The 27,672-nt window shown below is 41.4% G+C and overlaps 1 protein-coding gene across 1 annotated transcript in view; it reads right to left on the bottom strand.

Annotated features, from left to right (window-relative positions):
* aatkb (apoptosis-associated tyrosine kinase b) overlaps positions 1 to 26,910 on the bottom strand; it is an 80,748-nt gene extending 53,838 nt beyond the window's left edge. The window contains exon 1 of the mRNA XM_047376918.1: positions 26,014 to 26,910. Coding sequence (XP_047232874.1) covers positions 26,014 to 26,089 — 76 coding nt within the window. The 5' untranslated portion in view covers positions 26,090 to 26,910. The remainder of the gene's footprint in view (positions 1 to 26,013) is intronic.
* Positions 26,911 to 27,672: the final 762 nt, after the last annotated feature.

Genomic DNA, 27,672 nt, shown 5'->3' with positions numbered 1-27,672 from the left:
ATATGATTTGTCACACCTGGAAAAGGGTCCCTCAAGGCTCCATTTTCAGACCACTTTCATTTCTATGCTTCCCCTAGGATATGCAGTACAATATATTTTACAACAAATATGCTGATGACATTCAACTTTATTCTGTATTTTTGTCACTGCATGACCACAGTTCCTTACAGTAGTGGTTCCCAATCCTCGTCCTCAGGGCCCCCTGTCCTGCAAGTTTTGAATGTATATTTGTTCCAGCACACCTAATTTAAATGTTCACATGACCTTGTTTGCATGCCATCAAGTGTTGCTGCAACCTGGTAATCACCCAGTTATTTAAGTCAGGTGTGTGGCAGCAAAGAGACACCGAAAACATGCAGGACAGGGAGCCTTGGGGAGCAGGGTTGGGAACTACGGCTCTATAGTAACTAAGTCAGTGTCCATAATATCAATAAGTGAATGTGTCAGAATTTCCTCCAAACTTATGCAGAAAAGACGGTTAGAGGTCAGCACTTAGACTGAATAAGATGAAGCAAGAAACCTAAGTAACTATCTTAAAAACCCTGGCAAAATGAAGGGTTTCCTATCAAAACAAGCCACAGAAAAACTGGGTCTAGGTTTTGTTTTAAATTGTCACTGTAAAAAACAATCATACAGCTACAGCTCTTCCACAATGCTGCTGCCAGAGTCCCGACCAACACCCAGAAAATGGATCATGTCACACCAGTCCTGAAATCACTGCAGTGGCCCCCTGTCTGTAGAATGATAGAACAAATAATCAAGTTAATGGCCTCCAAGGCACTGAAATAACTTTACCTCTGAACCTCTTTTTCCTTTAATGCACTGAGAATGACTTTGTATATACTGGTCCTTCACAAAATATTAGCATATTGTGATAAAGTTCATTATTTTCCATAATGTAATGATGAAAATTTAACATTCATATATTTTAGATTCATTGCACACTAACTGAAATATTTCAGGTCTTTTATTGTCTTAATATGGATGATTTTGGCATACAGCTCATGAAAACCCAAAATTCCTATCTCACAAAATTAGCATATTTCATCCAACCAATAAAAAAAAAGTGTTTTTAATACAAAAAACGTCAACCTTCAAATAATCATGAACAGTTATGCACTCAATACTTGGTCGGGAATCCTTTGGCAGAAATGACTGCTTTAATGCGGCGTGGCATGGAGGCAATCAGCCTGTGGCACTGCTGAGGTCTTATGGAGGCCCAGGATGCTTCGATAGCGGCCTTTAGCTCATCCAGAGTGTTAGGTCTTGAGTCTCTCAACGTTCTCTTCACAATATCCCACAGATTCTCTATGGGGTTCAGGTCAGGAGAGTTGGCAGGCCAATTGAGAACAGTGATACCATGGTCAGTAAACCATTTACCAGTGGTTTTGGCACTGTGAGCAGGTGTCAGGTCGTGCTGAAAAATGAAATCTTCATCTCCATAAAGCTTTTCAGCAGATAGAAGCATGAAGTGCTCCAAAATCTCCTGATAGCTAGCTGCATTGACCCTGCCCTTGATAAAACACAGTGGACCAACACCAGCAGCTGACACGGCACCCCAGACCATCACTGACTGTGGGTCCTTGACACTGGACTTCTGGCATTTTGGCATTTCCTTCTCCCCAGTCTTCCTCCAGACTCTGGCACCTTGATTTCCGAATGACATGCAGAATTTGCTTTCATCCGAAAAAAGTACTTTGGACCACTGAGCAACAGTCCAGTGCTGCTTCTCTGTAGCCCAGGTCAGGCGCTTCTGCCGCTGTTTCTGGTTCAAAAGTGGCTTGACCTGGGGAATGCGGCACCTGTAGCCCATTTTCTGCACACGCCTGTGCACGGTGGCTCTGGATGTTTCTACTCCAGACTCAGTCCACTGCTTCCGCAGGTCCCCCAAGGTCTGGAATCGGCCCTTCTCCACAATCTTCCTCAGGGTCCGGTCACCTCTTCTCGTTGTGCAGCGTTTTCTGCCACACTTTTTCCTTCCCACAGACTTCCCACTGAGGTGCCTTGATACAGCACTCTGGGAACAGCCTATTCGTTCAGAAATTTCTTTCTGTGTCTTACCCTCTTGCTTGAGGGTGTCAATAGTGGCCTTCTGGACAGCATTCAGGTCGGCAGTCTTACCCATGATTGGGGTTTTGAGTGATGAACCAGGCTGGGAGTTTTAAAGGCCTCAGGAATCTTTTGCAGGTCACGTCTCTGTCGGATATTGAGGCTGCAGTATTTTGCTTGTGAATGCACTGAAGTCTTTACAGTTTCAGTACCGTTTCCAAAAGGAAATCTACTGTAAGTGAGACAAAATGACCTAAATCATGTGCAACAATGCAGGTAATTGTCCTTAAAATCCCCAAGAAAATTTGGATGGATTACCTTTCAAATCCCTGAATATTAGTCTTTCTGTAGCATCATCATATTTGTCAAAGCAGGAAGCAGCTTATGCAAATGCTTCTTTAGATCTTGAAACATTCAGCGAGCAGCTTCAGTGAGCGGAGTAATTGTCAAGATGTCAACTAGAGAATATAATTCAGTTCATGTGTTTGCAGAGAAAGCTTGGCATTTATCACGTCCATGTAGCTGCAGCAGCACACACACAGAGGATTGTGGCTCTCTGAGGCGTACAGCTCGTATGTCGCTGCAGCGAAGCGTGAAAACACAACAAGAGCTTGTGTAGGTGCAAGCCCATTAAGTGTGTACATGTAGATCGAGTTAAAGTGGAGAAACAGGGAGAAATATGCAGGAAAATATGCAAGATGGTGCACCTGAGTAAACCTGGCAGAGTGAAGCGGAAAGCCGTCCTGGTGTTTGAGGTTTTATCTGGATGAATCATCTCAGCTGCTGAGGCTTAATCAAGCGTAAAACACATACCATCACAGATCAGATGGTGGAGCTGGTTACACGAACTTCTCTATGCTTGACTCTCTCGTCTGACCTTCCTCTTCATACTTCTTCTCCCAGTTTTCACCCTCAGACTCTGAGTGTGGCTGAATCTTTACAGTCGGCTGGTACAGAATAAATCTCTCAATTGCTGCTGGCTTTTGCACACCAAGCTCATAGCTCATACTCTTCTTCCTCATTGCGAGGGCTATAATATAAAACAGTGTAACACTACAGTACTGCTGCTATGAGGTTGCAGTTATGGTTTAATACTGTCACAAATATTCTTCTGGAAGCTGCTGGTGCAGCTGTAGGTGGTTTAAAGAGACACATGACCTCTATTAGAGGGGCCATTGTAGCTGATGTTTCATCCTACAAAGAAATACCTTGTTTCTTGTTAAAGTAGAGAGTATGTATTAATGAGAACATCCAGATAATTAGAACTCTGCCTCTTATGAGTACCTCTGCAACTCATGGTTTAGCACTGTGTTCTTGTGAGCTCTGACAGTTCGGTCAACAGGGAAAATGTCTCATTGATGGTGATTAGAGTGATGCAGAGATATTAATGCTATAACACAACAATAAAAATAATTTTATCCATTAAAGAACTCATATTTATGATCAACCAAAAATCTCTTGTAAATCACAGGGCCTAAGTGCTGTGTCTGCTGAATATAATGAAGATGAGTGGCAAGCACTTGCATCAGATCAATGGAGACCCAGTAGTTCACAGGCTGGATAGTATTTCTGGTATCTTACACAAAATAAGTCGCTCCAACTGTCCACTTTCCATTAAATGCCACTCTGAAAAAGGACTTTGGCTGCTTTTAGGAATGTAAGCTTATTTCTAGGTAAATAAGTGGAATATTTAACACCAAACTAAAAGACCTTAGAGTTTTCCTTCTAGGTATTAAATTATGTTTTCAAAAAGTCATTTTCAAAACTTTTTGAGAAACCTCCTTTTTAGCACAACATTTCTCTGACTGGAAGGCATGTTAGTTAACTTCATTTACAGGCCAAGCAATATAATATGTCATATAATTTGCTATATTGGGTTGCTGGCACCCAAGAAAATGGGCAGGAATACTTTTTGTTTCAAACACTGGAATTTGTTTAACTTTGCTGTTCCTGGGATTTATTTGTATTTATTGCATATGTTTCGGAACTATTTTAATTTTATCTCCTTTAATAGACTTCCATTTTTTTACATTGATACATGTATTCTATGAGATACTGCAGGAGTTGGGAACTACCAGGTCATGTGGTGGTATTTAAGAGAGTTGATATGACCCTTTGAACAATTGCTGCTATTAATGTTTACAGAAGTCTGGGTGCTTAAATAACCATGTACAGATAAACAATATACATTATCCGCTACTTATCAAACATTCCTTTAGAAAGTGATTAAAGTCTGGCTTCAGGTGATCATATATTTCTATAAACTTGGAACTCACAAACACACCCTTACAAGCATTCATACAGTTTTGGATCAGTTGAACCACAGGTTTCCACTCAGAGAAATACTTTTCATACTTTCAAACTTTCCAGACCAATAACGGGCTGGTTTATCAACTGTCTTCTCAGAAGAGAAGAAGGCAGAAAGGAAAGGATTAAATAATTCCTCACCAGGATAAAGAAGCAGTTTAGGGGTCATTTTTATCCCTGGGAAATAAATTATGAAAGTTTTATAGTGGAAAAGACTGGGAGGGATGGATTCATCTACAGACAGGAAAAATAGGTTTAAAAATAATACAGTTCTATTTGAAATATGCCTCATAACTCACAGCTTTACTTTAGAAATGAGACATTTATTCCAACCAAATAAAATTGACTTGAATCCCATCACACAACCATTCACTGCCTTGTAGTTGACAACATGAAAGCAGCATCTTATGTCCTAAGAACCAATGTTGCTAGCTTACTGTCACTAAGACATTATCTGTTTTTATTTCTTGGGTTGATTCCTAAAGTTAGGACCAAAAAACCAAGCAATTTTTTGCCCCAACAAGGTGGTTCCCAAAGAGCTATTTGCTTAGAATTGTAATAACAAGGATGTTACTCTGATAAAATAATATTTACCAAAGAAAACAAATACGTAATTCAAACTAATTCTCAGCTTTAGATCAGTGGATTGTTTCATGTATATATGAATAACATGTAGAAGATCATGGCAGTTCTCCTGTTGAAGGAGCTCTCCTGATCCATAAACAACCTGAACCTAAACCAGTGACTTTTCTTAGTTTACTTCACAGAAACCAGCTGAAAGGAAAAGCTGCTGGAGTTCCTTTACTGCTTTTATGGCTTTGCCACTGAAAGTGTTTTGACAAGGAGCGTTTCAGTGTGATCCGCTGGATGCTCAGCTTCAGACGAGAGGACTCTTCAGGAAGGAAAAAAATACAGCTGAGAGAAAATCACTAGCTGCCCTCTGGCATCCCTGGAAGATGTGGATGGCACTCCTTAGATGTGCACATTAAAAACATTCTCAGACTCTTCTCTCACCCTCACTATGACCTTCTCCACCTTCCACCCTCTGGCAAGTGCTGCAGGTCACCAAATGCCTTCCTTTGAGTCTGCTCTCTCTCTATTTCTTAGTACTGAATTCTTTCTTACTCTTATTGTTTATTTAAAAAATGTACTTCTATTGTTTACAGTTGAAACCAGATATTTACATACACTGTAATAATTTAAATACAGTTTTTTTCTCACAGTCTGACAAAATTTTTCCTGTTTTAGGTCAGTTAGGATTCCCAATATATATATTTTTTGCCAAATGCAAGAATAATGAAAGATGATTTTTTAATTACTTTCTTTGAATTCAGACATTTACAGAAATGTTTTTGGTTCAATTGCCGTTTAAACTGTATGACTTGGGTTTTGGTATCCTTCTACAACCTTATCACTTCCTCCTGATAGAACTGAGTCAGGTTTCTAGGCCAGTTCGCATTGTTGGGACCCCAGCCATGGGTTACAACATTAAAGGCCAGTAAGAACTTTTCTGGAACTTTCAAAATAATTCGCATTAACCTACATCCTGCACAGCCAGGAACAGGAGTAACAGCGGAATTCCCGTGACATCACTGTTTGAATAAAAACCCTGCTTTGCAACAAACTGACCTCTTCCACGCAGGTCCCCAGCAGAACTTGAAGGAGACACAGTTCGCTAATGTATCTTTGCTGGCAAACAAACAGACATAACTTTTCAAACTGGATCCAAGAGTGTCATACGATCACGCGATCATATGCACTAAGTTAAGTAGGAATAAATTGCTGTTTGTGTATCCGGAATTCATTCATGAACGGGGGTAATTAAGGTACAAGCAATGCTTGACTTTCTCTCTGAGGTCTACAGAAGCAAACTGTGTTCCAGAAAGTTCCCAGCAGAGACCCTGTCTCTATAATGAGTGGAGCAGTTTTTCCCGGTCTGAAGGAAGGACAATGGGACCGCATTACCGAAGCTACAGCAGTAACGTCCCCCCACACACACGTAGGTTAGCTGCAAGTTAATACTTTGTTCACTGTGGATGCTTTCCTCAACTTCGTCACCCCGGGCAACTTTTCGTCAGCACGGTTCACATGTAGTGTTTTGGGCAGAGAGAAGTAATTTAGGATGAGCTAATCTAAACAAGATTCGTTTTATGATGTTTAGTTTTGTTTGTGTTGAAAACTCAGCCATCTTAGTGCTAGCAGATTAGCTGCTCAGCACAGTTGCTCAGTATATGTGTTCTGTGTTTGTAAAGTTAAGACAAACTATATTTAAAGGGTGATTTTAAACACACCTCCTGCCATATGTCGATGTGCCCCTGGGGAAGGCACTTAACCTCAAGTTGTCTACCAATCTGTGTATTGGTGTATGAATGTGTGAGCGTTAGTGAGTGCGATTGGGTTAATGTGGCTAATAGTGAGTGGTTGGTATGACTGGAAAGGTGCTACATAAGTTCAGTCCATTTACCATTTAACTATCTTCAGCGTACAGAAGAACAACACTTACCGGAAGTGATGGTATCATGGAGTGTGTCTGGGATTACATGAAGAGACAGAAGGATGAGAGAAAGCCTACATCCACAGAAGATCTGTAGTTAGTTCTTCAAGATGTTTGAATCCTACCAGCTGAGTTCCTTCAAAAACTGTGTGCCTTGGCCTGAGTACCTAGAAGAATTGATGCTGTTTTAAAGGCAATGGGTGGTCCCACCAAATATTGATTTTAGATTTCTCTTTTGTTCATTCACTGCATTTTGTTGACTGATGAAAATAAATGATTAACACTTCCATTTTTTAAAGCATTCTTTGTTGACAGCCTTTTTCCACACCTGCCTAAAACTTTTGCACAGTACTGTAGTTATAATCTTGTGAAGCACAGTGGTGTGGTGGTTAACACTGCCATTGCTTAGTGTTCTCCCCATGCATGCACGGATACACTTATTTCCTCCTACAGTCCAAAACCTTGCATGTTGGGTTACTTGGAGTTTCCAAATTGCCCTGAAAAGTGCAAGGACAGTAGTGTATATGAAAATGTGTAGTTCTCTGTCCCTGTGTGTTGGTTGTTTAACGGACTGATGCCCTTTCCAGTTTGTATGAGGAGATGGGCATCTGGCTGGCTTCATTATAAGAAGAACTTAGAGAAAAAGACACCATTTCATTGTGTTTGTGTTGTGTTTTAAATAAAGCATTTAATTGTATTTGGAGAACAAAACATTTTATCAGCTTGTGAGAAGCCAATCTAGTTAAGCTTCATATTAGGTTTAACCTGCCAAACAATAAAGGCGATTGAAAAACTGGATAATCAGCAGCCTGACCTGCAGATGATGCTGATCCTGTCTGCAAAATGACCCTTAAAGAAAATAAAAAGCCAATTAGCTTCCATCTAACTGTTGGTTGTTACAATTATTATCATAGACATTAAAAGACTGGTCCAAATCTTGACTCACCAAACACGCTCCTGCATGACAGCATTATTACAGAACATCTGCATAAAAGCAGCTTTTAACTAATCAAGTGTTTTTAGCCCAAACAGAGAACCGAGAGCATGAAGCATCTCTTCACAGCCCCGTCGTCCTTTTAACCATTAATAAAGACATACTGGCCAACTTTCGGATACTCTTCCACCTTGATTATGCATGATCACAGGGTGCGGACGGCATCTAAAGTGGTAACCCTCCTGTGCTGTGCCCGTTTCAAACCGTGGTTGCCATGGAAACTCGTTTAGTATATGAGGCTGCCTGATTTCAGTGCATGGCATGTGAGATGGCTTTATGCCTGAGGACATTGTGTGTCTGAAGAGCTTTTAGCAAAAAGACTACACCTGAATTTAGTTCTTCCTGTTCGGAACGGCAATAAAAACATGATGGATCAGTGGCTTTCTGTAAATGAGATTTGGTTTCATGCTCATGCATGATCTCACACATTAGGCACAACATTCAGTTGTGCCTAATGTGTGAGATCAGGTAATTATCTCCTCCATGCAGGCTCCTGCTGAACAACATTTACCTAAAATAGCTTCTTTTTATGTTCACATGAAGACCTTAAGGTTCTCTTATGAAACCAGTGCCTGAACTGGGACAGTGTTCACTGCTGTGGACCACTGCTGGGTGTAATTCCTGCAGATATGAGTGACAGTCAGATGGGAGCCGGTTTCACAGTGTTTTAATTAGGACATGTTGTGTCCAGGACATGTGCTCATGTGACCATCGTTTGTAAATCTTTGATTTCAGCAGAACAGCTGACTGAGGAAAAAAAATCAAATCTACTTCAGAATTATTCAATCACTTGTGAGTTTTATCCATGAATCTGCAAAAGCAAACAGATTGGGCTGACATATTAATGGTCTTCATACAAAGTGCAGGCATGTGAGGGTCATTTCTAATGTATTGAGTCATGAAGGAATGCAGATGCAGCTACAACAGCATCTGACTTGACTCTCTGATTAGACAGACTCATGTTCTGAATATTTCATGAAATCATACAATGAAAAGCAGGAAGGGGAATCTTCTGAGACTAGATCAGACCAGCTCACACAACATGTAAGCACGGTGACAGCAGCAGAGCAACAATTATGTGGGGGAAAAACAGCTTCATCTTTGGCTGTCACTCATCTCAACACGAACATTCAACTGCTGCTGGTGCAGCTGCTTCACGTGCAGCATCTGCACCTCACGTGGGAATTACAATATAGCACATTAAAAAGAAATCTGTTATCCTCTCGCTCAGACCTTGATTGATCAAAGTGGTCTTTAATGCTGTGAGAAGCGTTGCCATGGGGACAGGTTGATGGAGGATGGTGATGTGTTATTTTCTACCTATGCATGGGTTGGTTTGTGAGGGTGTGTGGGCGGTCATTGGGGTCAGCTGCCACACAGAGCGAACATGTGTTAATGTGGAAATCAGGTGCAAAAAAGTGATACGAGTCCATGTTGTTCAGTGGGTTTACAAGAAGGAGTGAAAAGCCTTTTTAACCTCTCAGTTGTTTAGCTGAAGGGAGAGGACATTAGATTTTTTCCAAATCTTTTACTTCAGCCTGAAACGAATGGATGGTCACTTAATTAGAAGGAAATGGTTACTTTTTCAACAGTGAATTTTATAAGCTTATCCCATCTTTAAATCTTTCAGTGTTGGTTTAAATAGACATACCTCAGTTTTTTTTTTTTTGACTCCATTATTCTGCTGGGGGACTTCAACACCCACGTGGGAAACGACAGTGACACCTGGAGAGGCGTGATCGGGAGGAATGACCTCCCCGATCTGAATCCGAGTGGTGTTTTGTTATTGGACTTCTGTGCTGGTCACGGATTGTCCATAATGAACACCATGTTCAAACATAAGGGTGTCCATCAGTGCACTTGGCACCAGGACACCCTAGGCAGGAGGTCAATGATCGACTTTGTTGTCGTATCATCAGACCTTCGGCCGCATGTTTTGGACACTCGAGTGAAGAGAGGGGCTGAGCTGTCCACTGATCATCACCTGGTGGTGAGTTGGATCCGCTGGGGGCGGAGAAAGCCAGACAGACTTGGCAGGCCCAAGCGCATAGTGAGGGTCTGCTGGGAACGTCTGGCGGACCCCTTGGCCAGGGATGTATTCAACTCTCACCTCCGTGAGAGCTTTGACCAGATTCCGAGGGATGTTGGAGACATGGAGTCCGAGTGGACTATGTTCTCCGCATCTATTGTCGATGCTGCTGCCCGTAGCTGCGGCCGTAAGGTCTGCGGTGCCTGTCACGGTGGCAATCTCCGAACCCGGTGGTGGACACCGGCAGTAAGGGACGCTGTCAAGCTGAAGAAGGAGTCCTATCGGCTGTGGTTGGCTTGTGGGACTCCTGAGGCGGCTGACGGGTACCGTGGGGCCAAGCGTGCCACGGACCGGGCGGTGGCAGAGGCAAAAACTTGGACCTGGGAGGAGTTCGGTGAGGCCATGGAGAAGGACTACCGGTTGGTCCCAAAGCAATTCTGGCAAACCGTCCGGCGCCTCAGGAGGGGGAAGCAGTGCTTCGCCAACACTGTTTACAATGGGGGCAGGGAGCTGTTGACCTCGACTGGGGACATTATCGGGTGGTGGAAGGAGTACTTTGAAGATTTCCTCAATCCTGCCATCACGCATTCCCTGGTGGAAACAGAGGCTGGGGACTCGGGGTTGGACTCTTTCATCACCCAGGCTGAAGTCACCGAGGTGGTTAATAAGCTCCGCGGTGGCAGGGCTTCAGGGTAGGATGAGATCTGCCCTGAGTACCTCAAGTATTTGGATGCTGTGGGGCTGTCATGGTTGACACGCCTCTTCAACATTACGTAGCGGATGGGGACAGTGCCTCTGGATTGGCAGACTGGGGTGGTGGTCCCCCTACATAAGAAGGGTGACCGGAGGGTGTGTTCCGACTACAGCGGGATCACACTCCTCAGCCTCCCTGGTAAGGCCTACGCCAGGGTATTGGAGAGGAGAGTCCGGCCGATAGTCGAACCCCGGCTTCAGGAGGAGCAGTGTGGTTTTCGTTCCGGCCGTGAAACACTGGACCAGCTCTATACCCTCTACAGGGTACTCGAGGGTTCATGGGAGTTTGCCCAACTGGTCCACATGTGTTTTGTGGACCTGGAGAAAGCATTCGACTGTGTCCCTCATGATGCCCTGTGGGGGGTGCTCCAGGAGTATGGAATCGGGGGACCTTTAATAGGGGCCATCCGGTCTCTGTACAAGCGGAGCTGGAGTTTTGTCCGCATTGCCAGCACTAAGTCGGACCTGTTCCCGGTGCATGTTGGACTCCGGCAGGGCTGCCCTTTGTCACCGGTCCTGTTCATAACTTTTATGGACAGGATTTCTAGGCGCAGCCAAGGGCCGGAGGGGGTGTGGTTTGGGGACCAGAGGATTTCATCTCTTCTTTTTGCAGATGACGTGGTCCTGCTGGCCCCCTCTAGCCAAGACCTACAGCACGCACTGGGGTGGTTCGCAGCCGAGTGTGAAGCGGCAGGGATGCAAATCAGCTCCTCCAAGTCCGAGGCCATGGTTCTCGACCGGAAAAGGGTGGCTTGTCCTCTTCAGGTTGGAGGGGAGTTCCTGCCTCAAGTGGAGGAGTTTAAGTATATCGGGGTCTTGTTCACGAGTGAGGGAAGAATGGAGCGGGAGATTGACAGACGGAGCGGTGCGGCTGCCACAGTAAGGGGGGCGCTGTGCCGGTCCGTTGTGGTGAAGAGAGAGCTGAGCCAAAAAGCGAAGCTCTCGATTTACCGGTCGGTCTACGTTCCTACCCTCACCTATGGCCATGAACTTTGGGTCATGACCGAAAGAACGAGATCCTGGATACAAGCGGCTGAATGAGCTTCCTCTGTAGGGTTGCCGGGCACTCCCTTAGAGATAGGGTGAGGAGCTCGGCCATCCGGGAGGGGCTCGGAGTAGAGCCGCTGCTCCTCCACATCGAGAGGAGCCAGTTGAGGTGGCTCGGGCATCTATACCAGATGCCTCCTTGACGCCTTCCTCGGGAGGTGTTCCAGGCACGTCCCACCAGGAGGAGGCCCAGGGGACGGCCCAGGACACGCTGGAGGGACTATGTCTCTCGGCTGGCCTGGGAACGCCATGGGCTCCCCCCGGAGGAGCTGGAGGAGATGTCTGGGGAGAGGGACGTCTGGGCGTCTCTGCTGAGTCAGCTGCCCCCGCGACCCGGTCCCGGATAAAGCGGAAGACGACGAGTACGAGCCCCTTTTCAAATTGGAAAAGACCAAAGACCATGCCATTTAAATAACTGGAGGTGTGTTGACCTTCATAATTTGAAAAGGATTTCAATCTTTAAAAACTTGAAAACAGCTCAGGACATGATTGCACTCAACACATGATCCAGTCATTTGTTTATTTTATCTTTTTATTGCTACTGAAATTGTTTTGTTCTTTGTTAATTACGTTAAACCTTGAGGATTGTACCTTAAATTTAGTTGTACTTGTACAATTAAAGACTTTCTATTATACTCTATTAAAAAACATACTCGACTATACTTTCCCAAATTTACCGTCCAATCAATAATTAAAATGCTTAAAATAACCGAAAAGGCTGGACAAGGCTCCATGCTTATCTTCCCACCTCACACAGTGAGGAGAATGCACACAGTATGGCATAGAACAGTTGTAAGCCACGCCCCTTTGCTTCCACAAGCCCAGCTGCAAGATCTGAAAGAGCACAAGGCCCGTGATCTCGACCAATCAACTTGTATGATGTGAATGGACAAAGTGGTCCATAATGGGTTATGGTCACATATTTATTGCAACACTATTATCTGAAACAGATTTAACTTTTTCTCAATAAATACTTTATTTTACAGCACTGCTTTCCCTGTCATTGAGTTCCTGTTCTTCTCAGAGGTTGTTTGTCCTTTTTTCCTCTGGTAATTTATATTGAAATTTAAACAATATCTATAATAGACGAAATCCTTTTCCTTTGAAACCTAACAAACTAGTATTAAGTTTATTTACTGCAGAAACCAGTTTATTCTGTAGTTTATCATCTTGTATGATTGCTTCATGGCAACGGGGCAGAGAACCATTAAGGAGCGGGTCAGTTATTTCTGAATGAGTGTATCCTGAATGAATCTTTAAAAGCTATAGTGAACCACAAGTAATTAGCTAGATATTTATTTTAGATTTTCTATGTTGAAAAAGTTCAGGTTTAAAGAAACCAAATGGCAGTCCTGCAAAGAGCTGCAGTTGGAGCTTAAGACCTGTTCTACAGTCCGACCCGTTCAGTTATCCTGTTTGCTTTGAAATGCTGCTGAACTCTGAAGCCTGAAGCCAGCAGAAGATGAATCGCTCTAAATCAGACGCTCTGAAGTCTGATGTGATACTGTTTACACTGAGACAGCTTTTATCACACAGTTCATGTAGTGATGAACTGTGATGGAGGGCAGATAATAAGAAACAACAAAGATAAAAACGAACCACACACAACTCAGCGGAAGGGAACAGTTCAGGATGTTTAGGATTACAACAGATAAACATCCCGGTGTAGTGACTGAATCTGCTAATGTTCTGCTGTCTGCCACTCAGAGCTGAATTCAACTCATCCAGCCATCGGCTTCTCTCATGCAAACAGACTAAACAGAGCAAAGACGGTAAGTGAATGCCTCTCAAAGCGAATTATACTTCACAGAAAATCAATTTGTCATTAATGCCTCAGCCGAAAGGCCAACAAGAACCAGGGAAATTAGGTTTTCTTCTGCAGTTCTCTCATAATTACACAGATGCAGACAAAGCAATAAAAGAAACCAAAGTCTGGCAGACATCATCAGGAGAAAAAATGCAGTCTTATGAAGAGATGGCTGAAGTTTGATGAGTGATGCTGTCAGTGTAACTTAAATCAGTTTGTTTGAATAAAAGAGGGTGGATTAAAAAACAAAAAATCACAAAGAGCTGATATTTAATGTCCAGCTGTGCTGAAAGCTTTTACTGTGATGAAGATCATGACATAGGTCCATCATAATGGTTTGTTTCATTTAAACATCACAGAGTTTACAGGTACATCGGCCATATTTATTTAATCATCTAATGCTCTCAGACTCAGTTTTGACGATTCCCAGTTTATAAAGCAGCAGCTCATGTACCTTTTAAAAATATTCACACCTCTTAAACTTTTCCACATTACAGCTGCAAAACTCAATGTATCATATGTATCAACTAACACAAATCCCATTAAAATACATCAAAGTTAATGATTTAAATGGGAAAAGGTGTGAAAAGTATAAAGGATTTGAAAACAGTATATGAAGTTGAAGCTCATGGTCTCATTTTGTTGCACATTTGCACAATCACACAATCACAAGTTTCCTGCAGAAAGTTTCACATTACCCTGCTAATAGGGGGGGGGGGGGTTAGCAGGGGTGTGTGGGTGGTGTGGTTGAGGGAGAGGGGGAATTGACCACCAATGAGATGCAAAAAATATCCCAGAAAAGTCAGAATGAAAAAGAGTATTTATTTACAAAAAAGGAGGCCAAAGGAGAGAAAACATATTTAAAACGCTTACGTAGTGAAAAAACAGGGACTGTGCTGTTTTAAATGCATTTAATAAACTGAAAAAAAAATTCAAATCTTCCGTTTTTGCCAAATTGCACAACAATCAGAGGATGTAACATTCAAATATGAGCCCTAGCTGGTGTTTTTACTAGAATTCCTCTAAGTGTGTTTATACAGCTGAAACAAAGATATCAGATCCTGATCCACAGGAAGTCCAAAAGAGAACAGAGTTGTGAGCGAGATCTGATCGCTCATCTGTTGTACTTTCTAAGAATGAAAATAATTGATATTGCCTGACATTAAAGAAGAAGAAACGTTGCTTGCCGCCATCTCGTGAAGGTTTGGTTTCATGGATGTTTTATTTCAGCTGTTCATTACAGATGTTAGTATTTGCATTCTATGCATTCAGCTCCTGACAACAGGGGACCGCTTTTTCAGAATACCCTGGAAGATGGAAAAGAGCCTGATGCACATTTTCTTTTTTGTGACATTCCAATGGTTCACTTTATGGCTGAATAAAAAACACAACTATTGTCAAAAGGACAGTAATACTTTGCATAATCAGATGTGAACTATGAGTAGTTTCCTAACATCCTGCAATTGGTAAGTGAAACATGAAGAAATAAATAACTTTTTACAACAAAGAAGTCTCCTCAGACCAGCAGATTTCCTCCGCAGATCATGGACGTGTTTTTATAACAGCAGTCCCAACACACCCCAAACTGCCTCCCTTTCTGCATACTCCCAACCCAGCTCACTTCGAGGAATAAAACCCTCAGAGCCGCCATGTATTTAGTCAACATCACAACAATCTGTGTAATCACACATGACTTCCAGTGAGAGATCTAACAGGCCTCAACGGGAGATGCAGACAAATAAACAGGCCTGGGGATTGAGCAGATATCTGGACAGGTGACGGCTGTCGGTCTCCATCATGTATCCCATTATTCAAGGCCACAACAGGCCAAGATGGAGGCTGTGTGATAATACAAAGTCATAGAAAAGGATACTGCAGTATGAACTAGTCTGTGTATATATATCTGCAGGAACAACTGATCGGACGGTTTGGAGTAAAAAACTGAGCAAAAGGCAAACTCCAGCAGTTTATAAAAATCATCATCATTAGGAGTAATACAGCTTCACTGATGTATCAATTCTGGTTTTAAACTGCAGACAGGATTATCTGTAATGTTTATATAGCCTGAAGATAAATTGTTGAGATGTAAAATCTTTTTTTCTATCATCTCCGGGCCTCAAAGCAGCAAAAGTCACAACACACGCGCAGAAATATACACACGGGGCATCAACTCAAACTTAAATTTCAAACTCTAAACCTCACAAATACACATCACTATCTAATACTGAATACATATGTGGGTCTCTTGTTTCTCTTTCTAGCTTAGAATTTTCATTAATTCTGGGGATAATAATAATAAAAGAGCACATATCTCACATGCAATTCAATTGTGTGCTATTGTCCAAAGATTTTACACTACACTTATTTCCTTTCATCTTTTTTGACCCAGTAAATTCTGAAATATGACAGAAAATGGCCTCTGATCAAACTAAAATAAGTAAGAGACCTCCTGATGGACGATATTATAAGATTTTTTGCCATTATAGCATCACATTTCCTTAAGATAAACAATAATTTGAAAATAGGAAATGACTTTAAATCATCAGTTATCATCCAAGCAGGTTACAAATCAATGTCTTGTATGGGCAGCACAAAATATAATACTGCAGTGTCTCTTCTTTATACCAGAAAGAGTTTCATTTGAAATAACCACTACTATAAAGGTGTGAAAAAAGAAAGGATGACAAGACCAATAACTATTTACATGACATACACCATTTTACTAGTAGTATTTGCTCATCTGCCTTTGCACAAACAAGATTGAGTAACATCCCATTCTTAATCCACAGGGTTTAAAATGAAGACTTTCCACGAGGTTTAGGAGTGAGCTTCTGGGAATCTTTGTGAGGTTGGACAATAATGTTAGACAATAAGGCCTGGTTCACAGTCCCCACTTTAATTACCCACTGAAGGCGTTCTGTTAGGTAGAGGCAGGGGTAGACTGGCCATAGAAAGCACCAGGACACCCTGGCCTGCCCTGCGATTGCTGAGGGGCAGGACCAATGGTTTGGTTTGGGTCGCACTTAAAAAACAATCCACGCCGTTCGTGCGGCTCATTCCAGTATCTGCCTGGCTGAAACTCCCACAGACTGGAGTGGCCATTGGTAAAGACAGACAGACGCTCTCCTTTTTTTTTCTCAGGCTGTCTGACACAGCAGTGCAGAGACACACAGCAGGCTGCATGCCGGGTAAGTAGACTATGTAAAATGGGGCAGGAGCGACAGTTAAAGGAGAGTAGTTCCACTTTGAGGCACCAAGGGGGTCAAAACTGACTTTTTAAAGGTACTGCAAATTTTAAAATATGGTTAACAAAAACAATCTGAAAAAAATATTTTGTTTAATGCTAATATGTCCAGGAATTCAGCTTTAGTGTTTCCTTCGTAAACTCCACTAATAAATTATATAAATATTGAAATCTTTGATTTTATTTAACCAGGTTGTTATATGTATATAGCCAATGCAAAAAATAGTCAATTAGTGAATTTAAATAGATGCGAAACTATGGGTGGATTTTGGATTTGTTTTTACAAAGGTGCTGAAGAAAGCAGCACAGCAGTACAGTGAGCAGCTCTGGAGCTGTAAGAGCTCCTGCTGTCATGGAGGTGGTGGACAGCAGTAGTAAGGAGTCAGAGCAGAAACCTTGAGGTACAATTGGAGCACCAAACACACCTGCAGGCTCTGCTTTTAAAATACTTTGTGCCTCACTCACGATGATCTGTTAATAAATCAATTAACCTTCAAAGTATAGATTATTTAAAATTTTAATTTCATTTTGCAAAGCAGCCAGAAGTACTGAGAGAGAGAGAGAGAGCGAGAGAGAGATGGGGAAAGACAAGTACAGCGATAGACAAGGGTTTGGATTAATTTTTTTAGTACCACCTAAATCAAACAAGTCAAAGAATAATTCCAAATCATTTCTTGTATGATGCAACCCATGACATGGCAGTGTAAACCGCCCAGTTCAGATTATTTCACCTCCAAAACAATCTCAAATGTGCCACTTCCTTATGTGGTACTAAATTGGACATGTATCAGACTTTTGCCAAGCGAACTATGTCTGAAGAGACATGTTGTATTTTGCCTGACGTTTATGTTATTTTCCTGACTCAGACTACGCATCCACACAGACTTCTATACAGAAGTAGCAGTCACTGCTCCACAAAAGGCCACTGTTAAGAGTTGTGTTGTCTTTTTAGTAATTTAATTTGTAAGTTCCAAGGGGTTTCATAGCAAAGAGGGTGGATACATGTGCATTTTTTTTCCATTTCACTTCACCAACTTAGACTACTTTCTGAAGATCCATCAAATAAGACTAAAAACATTTAAATTACAAGTTGGAATGTAACAAAACAAGTAAAAAGCCAAGGAGGGGGCGAATATTTTTGCATGGCACTGTATAGTATAAATGGGCAAATTGATGCTGTGTCTGACACTTGATGACAGATTGCCATATTATCCAGATTAACAGTGGGGTATTTAATAACTACTGTTTGTGACTCCAGTTAAAGGGATGGGGATAAACTTGGCATACATTGTGAAAACAGGACGTCCAGTGGGCTGAGAGCAAAATAAATACATCAGCAGTTCCTAGATACCACTCCTTTACTATCAACTAAACATGTTAAAAAGGGAAATGTCAGCCAGTTCCACTGACACTGAATAGAAGGATAACCTTGCTGTCGCCTCACAGGTAACATGAGTCTAGTCCTGCCCTCTGAACGTCCCTCTGTTGTAGGACAAACTGGTGTTTAACAGGCAGTTCCAGTTTGAGGAAATCTTCATGAAACCTTTATGCCGCATGATATTTTAGATTATGGTAACATTGACACATACTCTGTGTCTTAGTCAGTGGGAGCTGCAAACCTTCCACCACTCCTTCATTTAATTCACTGAGAACAATCAGCCTGTCTGTGGTGGAGCATCTCTGCAGCAAAGCTTCTCCCATCAGGCTGCTGATTTCTCTTTGCAGCTGTGTCACAGGTGACAATGTGCTCCACACAGCAAAACAAACAGGAGAACATCTCCCCTTCAGTATCAATAAGTAATGATCCTCATTATTATTTCATCAGGTGTGCCTATGCTTCTCTCCTTTTCTCCTCACTCTGAATTCAGACATGTGGTCTAATTCCAGAGGGATGAATTAATGAGTTTCTATTCTGCTCCCATTTGTTATCTCATTATACTGTGGCACAGAAAGCTAAAAGCTAAACAATACACAACAGACTTTGCTTCTTATTAGTTATGAAGTTATTGTCTCCACCCACAAGGACACAATGGTACAGTTTGGTTAAAAAAAACAAAAACATTGTGGGTTGGTTTGCACAAAAATTACCCTAAAGGTGGATTACCTTCCAACTTGGCTTATATTTATAATATGTCCCATTTATTTGGTAGTTTAAATAGTTTGTTGCTCAGAGAAAATATCAACAACTGTAGAACATTTGCCAGCTTCTAAAATGCTTCCATTGGATTTTCCACCAATTTCCTCTTAGAAGGCATCTCAAAGCTGAAATCCATCTTCAGTTCTCCAATAAACCATCTGATACAAAATGGAAGGTTAACGCTGACCAAACCCTGTGCCTCTGAGCTGCTGAGAAAGGGAGTAGCAGTTGTGTTAACAGGTAGGTGTGAAGTGGGAGGCCAGTATAATAAACAATGGCGCTGTAACAGACTGGTTCTGCAAGGCCAAGTTCATCTATGTAAGCACCATCGTTGTGGAAGTCTGTTTTGTCAGTTGTGTCAGAACTGATGTAGAATCAGAAGGCTGGACATTAATGGGGTTCTCCTTTGATTTCTTAAAGATAAAGAACTAAAGAAGCCTTAAAGGTATGAGGGTGTTTTCACACATGAGGTGTGAAGTAAAAACTCTTGTTCCTTTCCCCCTTGGTGCGGTTCATTTGTGTGGATGTGAACACAGCAATCTCTCCGGGAACCAAAACAACCGTACTAAGACAGTTTGTCAGTTGTGTCAGAACTGATGTAGAATCAGAAGGCTGGACATTAATGGTGTTCTTGGTAAGGTTACAAACTCTAGAGCGGTTTGTTTATGGTGTAATGTGATCCGATCTCGATCACAACACAACTACCAGGTGTTCGCTGCAAGCTTTAGCCAAATGCCTTCCCGTAGCCAGGTTTGAGTTGCATTGTGGGAGGCGGTAGAGTAAACAAATTAATAAACAATGGCCCCACGGCATCCATGCTACTTTCAGGACGTCTTCTCAAAATCATTCAGTATGCTTCTTAGATAATTTTACCTGGCATAGTAACACACTAATGCTATGATTAAATTCTCCGTGGTTACCACTGGCTCAGAAAACAGAATCTTTGTCCTGTATTTATATTTGGTACTCCGGCCCCGGACACATTTGGCCAATAAACAGGATTAACGTTCTCGCCCTCTTTGTAGTGTAGTGAAAGAAACAGAACCACTGAAAAACGTAACAAGTTAACAAACTCATCAACTTATTAGAACAAAAGTAAACAAACCGTAGATGTAAAAAAAAAATCCTAAATTTTTATTTATTTTGCTCAGTTGCTGTAAAAAATCCTAGGTCCTGCATAGATTGCAGATATTTAAAATTAAGAATAATAAAAGTTCTAACTGTTCCGTATTTTTCAGTTAATAAAGAAGTCTGTCGAACAGCTGATCAAAAACTGAATGAACCCAGCCTAGCCTCTTGATCAGATCATTTAAACAAAATGTTGTGGTAAGGTACTTTTTTCACAGTGTTTGTTACAATGTGACATGCAGACCAGGATAAATGAAGAACAACATGGGGCTTCTAAGCTAGTCGTGTAATGGTGTAAATGTACTTGTGCTGAATCATCTTTGTGCAAATATTAGAATCCTTGTGTGTGGAGTAAGATGACAAATATGTTGCAAGATGTTCCATTCTTTTCACTCACATGTGTTGTGTTTGCTTTGAGTAGATGACAATACTATTGAAAGCACTTCACACCAAAGCAATACAATAACATCTGATAATTTGGAGCTATTTCAGATTCCTGGTGATCCACAACAGCAGTGGCTGCCATACGGAAAGCCAAAAGGGTCACACGCTCTTGTTGTTATAGCGCCTCATGAGGATTGAACATTTTAAGTATTGTTTTCACATTAGAAGAAGGTATTTGGTTCTCTTTGGTTTTTATTCAGCATGACGTTAAGAGCAAGCGAAATTAAAACAAACCCTTCTTGTCGTTTTCATTTTCTGTTATTTTCATATAACCAAAAAGATACCTTTTAGTTTTGGTCTCCATGAGACTTTTGTTTGAGATCTGGCCTGTTGAGTAACATGTGGTTAAAACAAGATAAAAATGTTCAACAATATTTTCATTGAAATTGAATGTAGCTGCAAAAAGAAATCCTGCCTTGCTCTACAAAACCTGAGACATTACAGCCTCCTCGCAGAGAAGGGCGGTTGTTCTTCTGTCTTGTTTCTGTGAGGGTAATTTTCTGTTATGGATGAGTAAAAACAAACCTAGCATTTGGCATTTGATTTTTGTTGCAGTTGTATGGAGTTCATAACAAGTCATGATTAAACAAGTTTAATCATTGACTGAAGCCTGGATGGAGCTTTTATATAACATAATGGTGACACAATGAGTCAGCTGGGATAATAAACCACCTAAAATCAAGAACTTCCCAAAAGTTGACTTCTTGCAGTTTGTGCATTTACTTTAACTGGTCCATTATCGCAGCACCTTGATTCTTTTATCTTTCAGCATTTCTGTTTCAGATTTGTGTTGTGTTTGGGATCTTTGTCCTGTTGATGAGCTTGCCTGGACCAAGATTCAGCTGTTGAAGAGGCAGACTCAGATTTAAGTTAAGATACTTTGGCATACAGAGGAGTTTGTAGTGGACTTCAAGCTACCCAGGTACTTTTGTTGCAAACGTTAGCTATCTTAAATGTTCCATACATTGTTCCCAATCTCTCTCTGTAGCATGGTAACCTTCAGATTGTTTGGGAATGGCTTTATAACCATTCCTAGATTGATGACAAGCAACAGTTGCTTCGCTGAGGTCATTGCAGATTTCTTTCTATCCTGGCATTGTGTTAAGGTATTCTGGTGTGAACCAGATCCACCAACTACCAGAAGTCCAATTTTTATTGATTTTGTCACACTGATAATGATCAATGATCTATGCATTTAATCAGCTGGGTGTATTCAATTTCTCCATATACACCTTTGTTCTGATTTGGCTTTATATTTTTTATTTGTTTGAAATAATAACACTGTGGGTCTGTTGTGTGTTTTGCAATTTTTCTATTATGACCCGATATGTATAAATACATCTTCATACATTCTTCTTCTTACAGTTACTGCAGTAAATTTAAATTTTAGACCAGAAGTCATTTTCAGTATCAGGCAGAGCTGTGGCAGATGTAATAGCAGGAAAAGAAAGCTGCTTATTAAGTATGAAAGTAGATTCAACAGATCATTTTTGTCTGAGGCCTGAAAGAAACTCACCTTCATCACAGCAGCTGGAGTTCAATTTGTGCAGGGGTGGGGGCGCGGCTGAGTCACATTGTTTTCTTCCACAAAAAATTCTTTTTAGTCAGAGGTCTTACAAACAAATGTTCAGGAGGGACATAAACAACAATAACAAAAAAGAAGAGATTTTGACAGCAGCAGTTCCTAACAGGAGGTTTGGAGGTGTGCACCAAAGCTTTTAGAGGTCGGCCAATCACTTCAAATAACTCAAATCCAATTTGTACTCAGAGCTTTTTGCCCTTCACTTTTGCAGGTTCCCAGAAGCAAACAATTCATTCTGCCATGTTCCCTTTCAATCAGAGCATCACCACCAACTCACCTACCATCCTCCATCATGTGATATATTTTTCTGCTGCATAAAGGCCAAAGATCAACATAGACACCTTGATCTGTCAGATATGCTTCCCTCCGCTCTGAGATTCTTACAGCTTCTCGACTTCCATTTCAGCCAGGAGAAAGGATGGTCTTTAAAACATACAAACGTCTGCTTCTCTTTATTTTCTGGGTGATATAATCATAGTGAGCTGCTGTATGAGCAGCCAGAAGCCCATAGAAAAATATAAAATGGATAACCTAAGGCCCGGGAAAGCAGCCAGCACTGCCAGTAAAAATCGCCCAGCAGATAACAGCCAAGCCCTTCAGTGGATTGTGATATCATCCTCATGCTCCCCACAGAGCATTCAGAACACCCCAGAAAGTCCAGAATATTCCCTGGTTTAAATTACCTTTCACTTGGATCATTACTGGAATCACGTTACTATTTCTGGGCTCCATTAGTATTCTGTTTCTTTGCTGAGCTCCACATTTAAAGGATCAATAAGCATGCAACAGATTTCAGCAACACACTAACAAATGCTTTATTCCTTCTGTTTCATTTTTGATTCAAAATAGTTAAAATGACCCAAACACTGAAAGTCCCTCAAAAAAAACTGAAAAGCTGATGTTTCACCTTTCACGATCAAACTGAGCTGATGTTTGACAATACAAGCAGATTTTTAGGGAAAATCTTTGTCAAACTACAGTAAATATGCTATCATTTGGCCAATTCCTGTGTTTATGATCAGTTTACCACAAATAACGAAATAATGTTAACAAGCTCAGTTCCCAGTTTGCCACAAGCCTTCAGGACAAAGCAAATACGTGGAAGAAGGTGCTCTCGTCAGATGAGGACAAAACTGAACAGGTAAGCTGGTTGGAATTCATGGATGGAGCTAAAAATAGGACAGTCTTGGAGGGAAACTTGTTAGAGGCTCAAAATATGTGAGTCTGCTGGGAGGTTCAGCTGCCAGCAACTTATACATACAGCTAGAGCTACAATGGTATGGTTTACATCAAAGAAAATTCATGTGTTAGAATGGCCCAGTCAAAGTCCATTGCTTAATCCAACAGAGAATCTGTGGCATAATGAATGGGCAAAAATGATATGCAGAGATGATATGAAATATTCCAAAAGAGTTACACCTATAACTAGTTCTACAAACAATGTATTTGCATGCCATCAGATTTCATTTGTAAAATCATTTTCTTTTAATTTCACAATTATACTCTACTTTGTGTTGGCCTATCACATATAAAATCTTCTTCATTTGACAAAATGAGGAAGTTTAAGGGGTGTGAATATTTTTGTGAGGCACAGCATGCCTAAAGTTCTATTTGTTTCCGTCTCTGTTAGAGAAACGGCTCTATCATCCTGCAGTTTGTTTCTGTTTCTATTACTGACGCTGAACTTGCATCAGGTGCTCGTTCTATGTTCAGAATGATGACCTCTACTTTTTTAAGGTCATTCTGACCATAAATACAACTGGCATCAGAACTCTATCCAGTTAAATTAAAGCTACATGCTACACTATTTACGAATAAACCAAACTCACTGAAGATATAGTTGCTCGCCTTTAGAACTGCATGTCATTCTCAGTTTTTCATTATTTTATTGTAATCTGCTATTTAATCAAGATCAGATTTATCCTTTAAAAAAACAACCTTCTACACCTTAGCTTCTGATGACATTACATAAGTCAACTGATCAGACATCCTTTGAGTAAATTTGTGTGTTTCTCATAATCTTTTCCTCCTTCAAATGTGTTTATGTGTGTTATGTAATGGCTACATCACAATGTTTGACCCATATTTGAGAACACTGCAGGAATGTTAGGAAAATTTAGCAACAACAAAACACATGGCAGCAGTTTATGAAGAGGAACAGGGTGGACTGGAATGGACAGATTTCATTGTCAAAGGTCTTTTTGGACCTATTTAAGTGAAATTTATCCAAAAAACACATTATCTGCTTCATGAGTTCCACTATATTCCACATGTTTCCTGCAAAACTGCTGCATTTTCCACAACTTCTGACAGAACATTATCATGAGGCAGAGAAGCAGCCTTATGTGGCTCAAAGTTTTCCCAACCCCTGGTAGATTTAGGGTTAAAGTAATCATTTAATTCATCCAACATGTTTTTTCGGCCTGGAAGTAATATTGACATTTTAGAATGACCCAGCCAAAGTCCCGACTTGAGTCTGATGGGGAATCTGTGGGGGGAGCTAAAGATTAGGGTTACGGCAAGGTGGCCTTCCAACTTCAAAACTTTAGGGCTCATCCTCAAAGATGAATTGTCAAAATACCAATGGAAGCATGCAAAAAGCTGCTCAGCAATTATAAAGAAGCATATGAATACTATAATGCCAATAAAGGCTTTTCCAATAATCACTGAGAAGGGTTTAAATAATTTTCAACACACTATTTGTGAAAATGTAAATGATAAAACCTATTTTTGTACATTGTATGGTCATCTTTTGAGAGATACCTGCCTCCTCTAACTTTAAATCTAAATTTGCCAGGGGTATGAATAATTTTGAACTTATCTTTTACTATTTAAGCTGATAAGTGCAGGCAGCACTATACATTTATTTTACGAGTGGTGTAAGGAAACTAATAAAATAGAAAAAACATATAGATTATAATCGGTTGAAGTTCTGAAGACACTGTTTGCTTCACCTTATCCATCCGCAGCAGTGTTCATGATGGCTGGGGGGACAAATGTTGGGTCAAGGATGTGATGCTGAAACCTTTACTGGCTAAACACCAGACTGCAGCAGAATCAATGTGGAAATCTTTCAGAATCCACTCGTCCAGCACAATGTTTAATGCAAGGTGATCATTTTGACTCTCATGGCTCTAGTGATGCAGTCAACCCAAGCACAACGCAGAATTAACCGAAGCTTTTTCTGGGCTCTTTTTAAAAATGTCATATTTGGATAACCTTACATTGGTAATCTATACTTCAATACCCAGCTATGTTTTCATTGTCAGTACATGGTAATTTGTTGTTGAACGAAGTGGCCCTCTGGATAGCATCTTTAAATGTATTTTTCCTCAGGGGATAGAAAAAAGGCAAAAAGGTTTTTCGCTTTCTGTCTTCTTATGCTGCAGCAGCGGTGGAGTGTAAGATTTCTGCTGCACAGTGTGTTTAAGAACATGATCATGAAGAGATGCTGTTAAAACATATCTGAAGGATATCAAGTGGAAGGAGTCACTTCACAAAACAAAACAGGCAGAGTGGAAGGACCCCCCTGCATAATTTGCAGTTTGCAGAGAATTCAGCTTCTTTCAACATATTCTGCCCCCACTTATCACCTGCCATGATCCTCCTCTTCCTCAGCACTAATTGGATGCTTCATCTTCCTCCTCATCCCACAGCTCCTCATTCACCTTTAACCTTCACTGCACCTAAAGTGCTCAGCTGCTCTGAACTTTGAACCTGAACCAGTCGGGAGCCGCAGCTTGTCTTTACTTTTTATCCCAAAATCCCATCTAACACAGGCTGGAGAACAGGCAGAAACACAGGCAGCAGCACTAACAGGACAGAAGCATTACATCACTTCTGCCATCTCTAAACTGCGCGCTTTCCAGTCATTTAAAAAATGTGGAGTTTTTCTGAGAAACAAACTGAGTTTTAACACATCCTGTGACAATTATAACAATATGAACACAAGTGGAATCGCTAATCTGGGATGTTGGAGGTGGAGTGCGGCGGCTCACCGGGGTTGAAATGCGAGCTGAGGGCACAGCCGGGGATGAACAGAACCGAACACACCGCCGCCAAGAGCGCCAGCATCTTCCCAGCAGGGGCTGCAGGGCCGGAAAACCAGGAAAAACACTGCGGGACTCAGAAGACAGGAAACCGGGAGATCAGAGCTTCATTTCTGCTGTGGGTCCACCGTGACTCCGCAACACGTCGTTTCATCTCTCCTCCCGATATGCCTGTTTTAACCAGCTGCTGACTTTTTACCGCAGATATGAATCTCTTTTCTGTTCTCCTTCTGAGTAACTTGGTTCAGGTTGTCCCCCCTGAAGATGAGAAGGAACGAGTCCTGTTTGAGAGCAGCTGTTTGTTCCTCCCACCTTCACCTGGAAGTTCTAACACCACCCCAGAACTCTGACCCGCAGAGATTTAACACATGGCAACCGTCTAAATGGACAGAAATTAATTAGAAGTTAAAAGAATAGCGGGATTTGTGTGCAAGCCACCGGTGCTGTCCGAGGTGCTGACAGCAAGAGCGCCATCTTGCTCCGTAATGCGCCCGAATGTGATTTCTGGAGCGTTTTTACGCCGTGTCTGCAGGGCGGGGGACGGGGCGTTGGAGGCTGAGCCGTCCGAGCATCCTCAGCTGACTGAAATATTCAGCACAGAGAAGAGAAAAGGTGGAGATGCTATTTTTAATGCTGCACAGAAATGCTTTCAGCCTACAATCTGCAGGCTGAAGAAGCTGCTGCATCTTCAAGAAGGAGACTGAGCGTCATCCTGTTTTACTGCAGGTGGAGTCTTTATCTCCTGACTTAGATATATGGAGAAATAAAATATAATTCAACATGAACAAAATGTGTTTATGACCAGGGAAAGTCCCACTGTAAAATAACCCTGACTAATCCTGCTGTTCATTCATGCTGGATGGAGCCCCCTCCCCCACTCGCCAACATTCATCCTCTGCCATTCCCTCCCCCTGCTTTGCTCAGGCTTCTCTCTCTTCAGACTGGGTTCTTGGCATCAAATTGACTTAACTTTTCTTTGTGCATCTTATAGGCTTATCATGGTGTCTGATTGTTTTGTAACAGAGATGTCACACATTGAACATTAATCAAGCATTAGTCAGCTCCTCCAGTATTTCTCTCTACACCGCTTCTTGTTGCTTGGTGTTATGTAATGCATCATATATTACTAAAAGACATGTGTTTTCTTAGCACTGCCAAGAATTAAAACAAAGCATTAGCTGAAACAAAACAAACACTTCGCCTTACACGGGACCGGATATCTAATCACGGGAGAAATGTTAACCTAAACATCTTTAAAATGGTCTAAACTGAACTACACTTTTCTTACAGTGAAACATGTTGGTACCAGGATCATGCTAACTCTACTAAAACACAATGCAATCATGAGAAGTGCCTAATCTGAAGCTGTTTTGTGTGTCGTCTAAAATAGGAATACCAGGTGAAATAAACAAAGACTTCCTGGGAGAAGATGTCGCTTTGCACTGATGCTGCCCCATACTATCGCAGACCCTGTTTTCCTCTAAAATCATATCGGATGGTCAAATTTTTGCCACATTGAATTGTATGACTATTTTTTTTAGAAAGTGATAAAACAAAGTGATTAAAGAAAATGTAATATCTAATTCTGACACTCTCATTTCTCAACAA

This window comes from Girardinichthys multiradiatus, chromosome 10 (assembly GCF_021462225.1).
Source record: "Girardinichthys multiradiatus isolate DD_20200921_A chromosome 10, DD_fGirMul_XY1, whole genome shotgun sequence".
Lineage (NCBI taxonomy): Eukaryota > Metazoa > Chordata > Actinopteri > Cyprinodontiformes > Goodeidae > Girardinichthys > Girardinichthys multiradiatus.
Note: the sequence above shows the minus strand (reverse complement) of the source record. Positions and strands in the feature narration are given on the sequence as shown.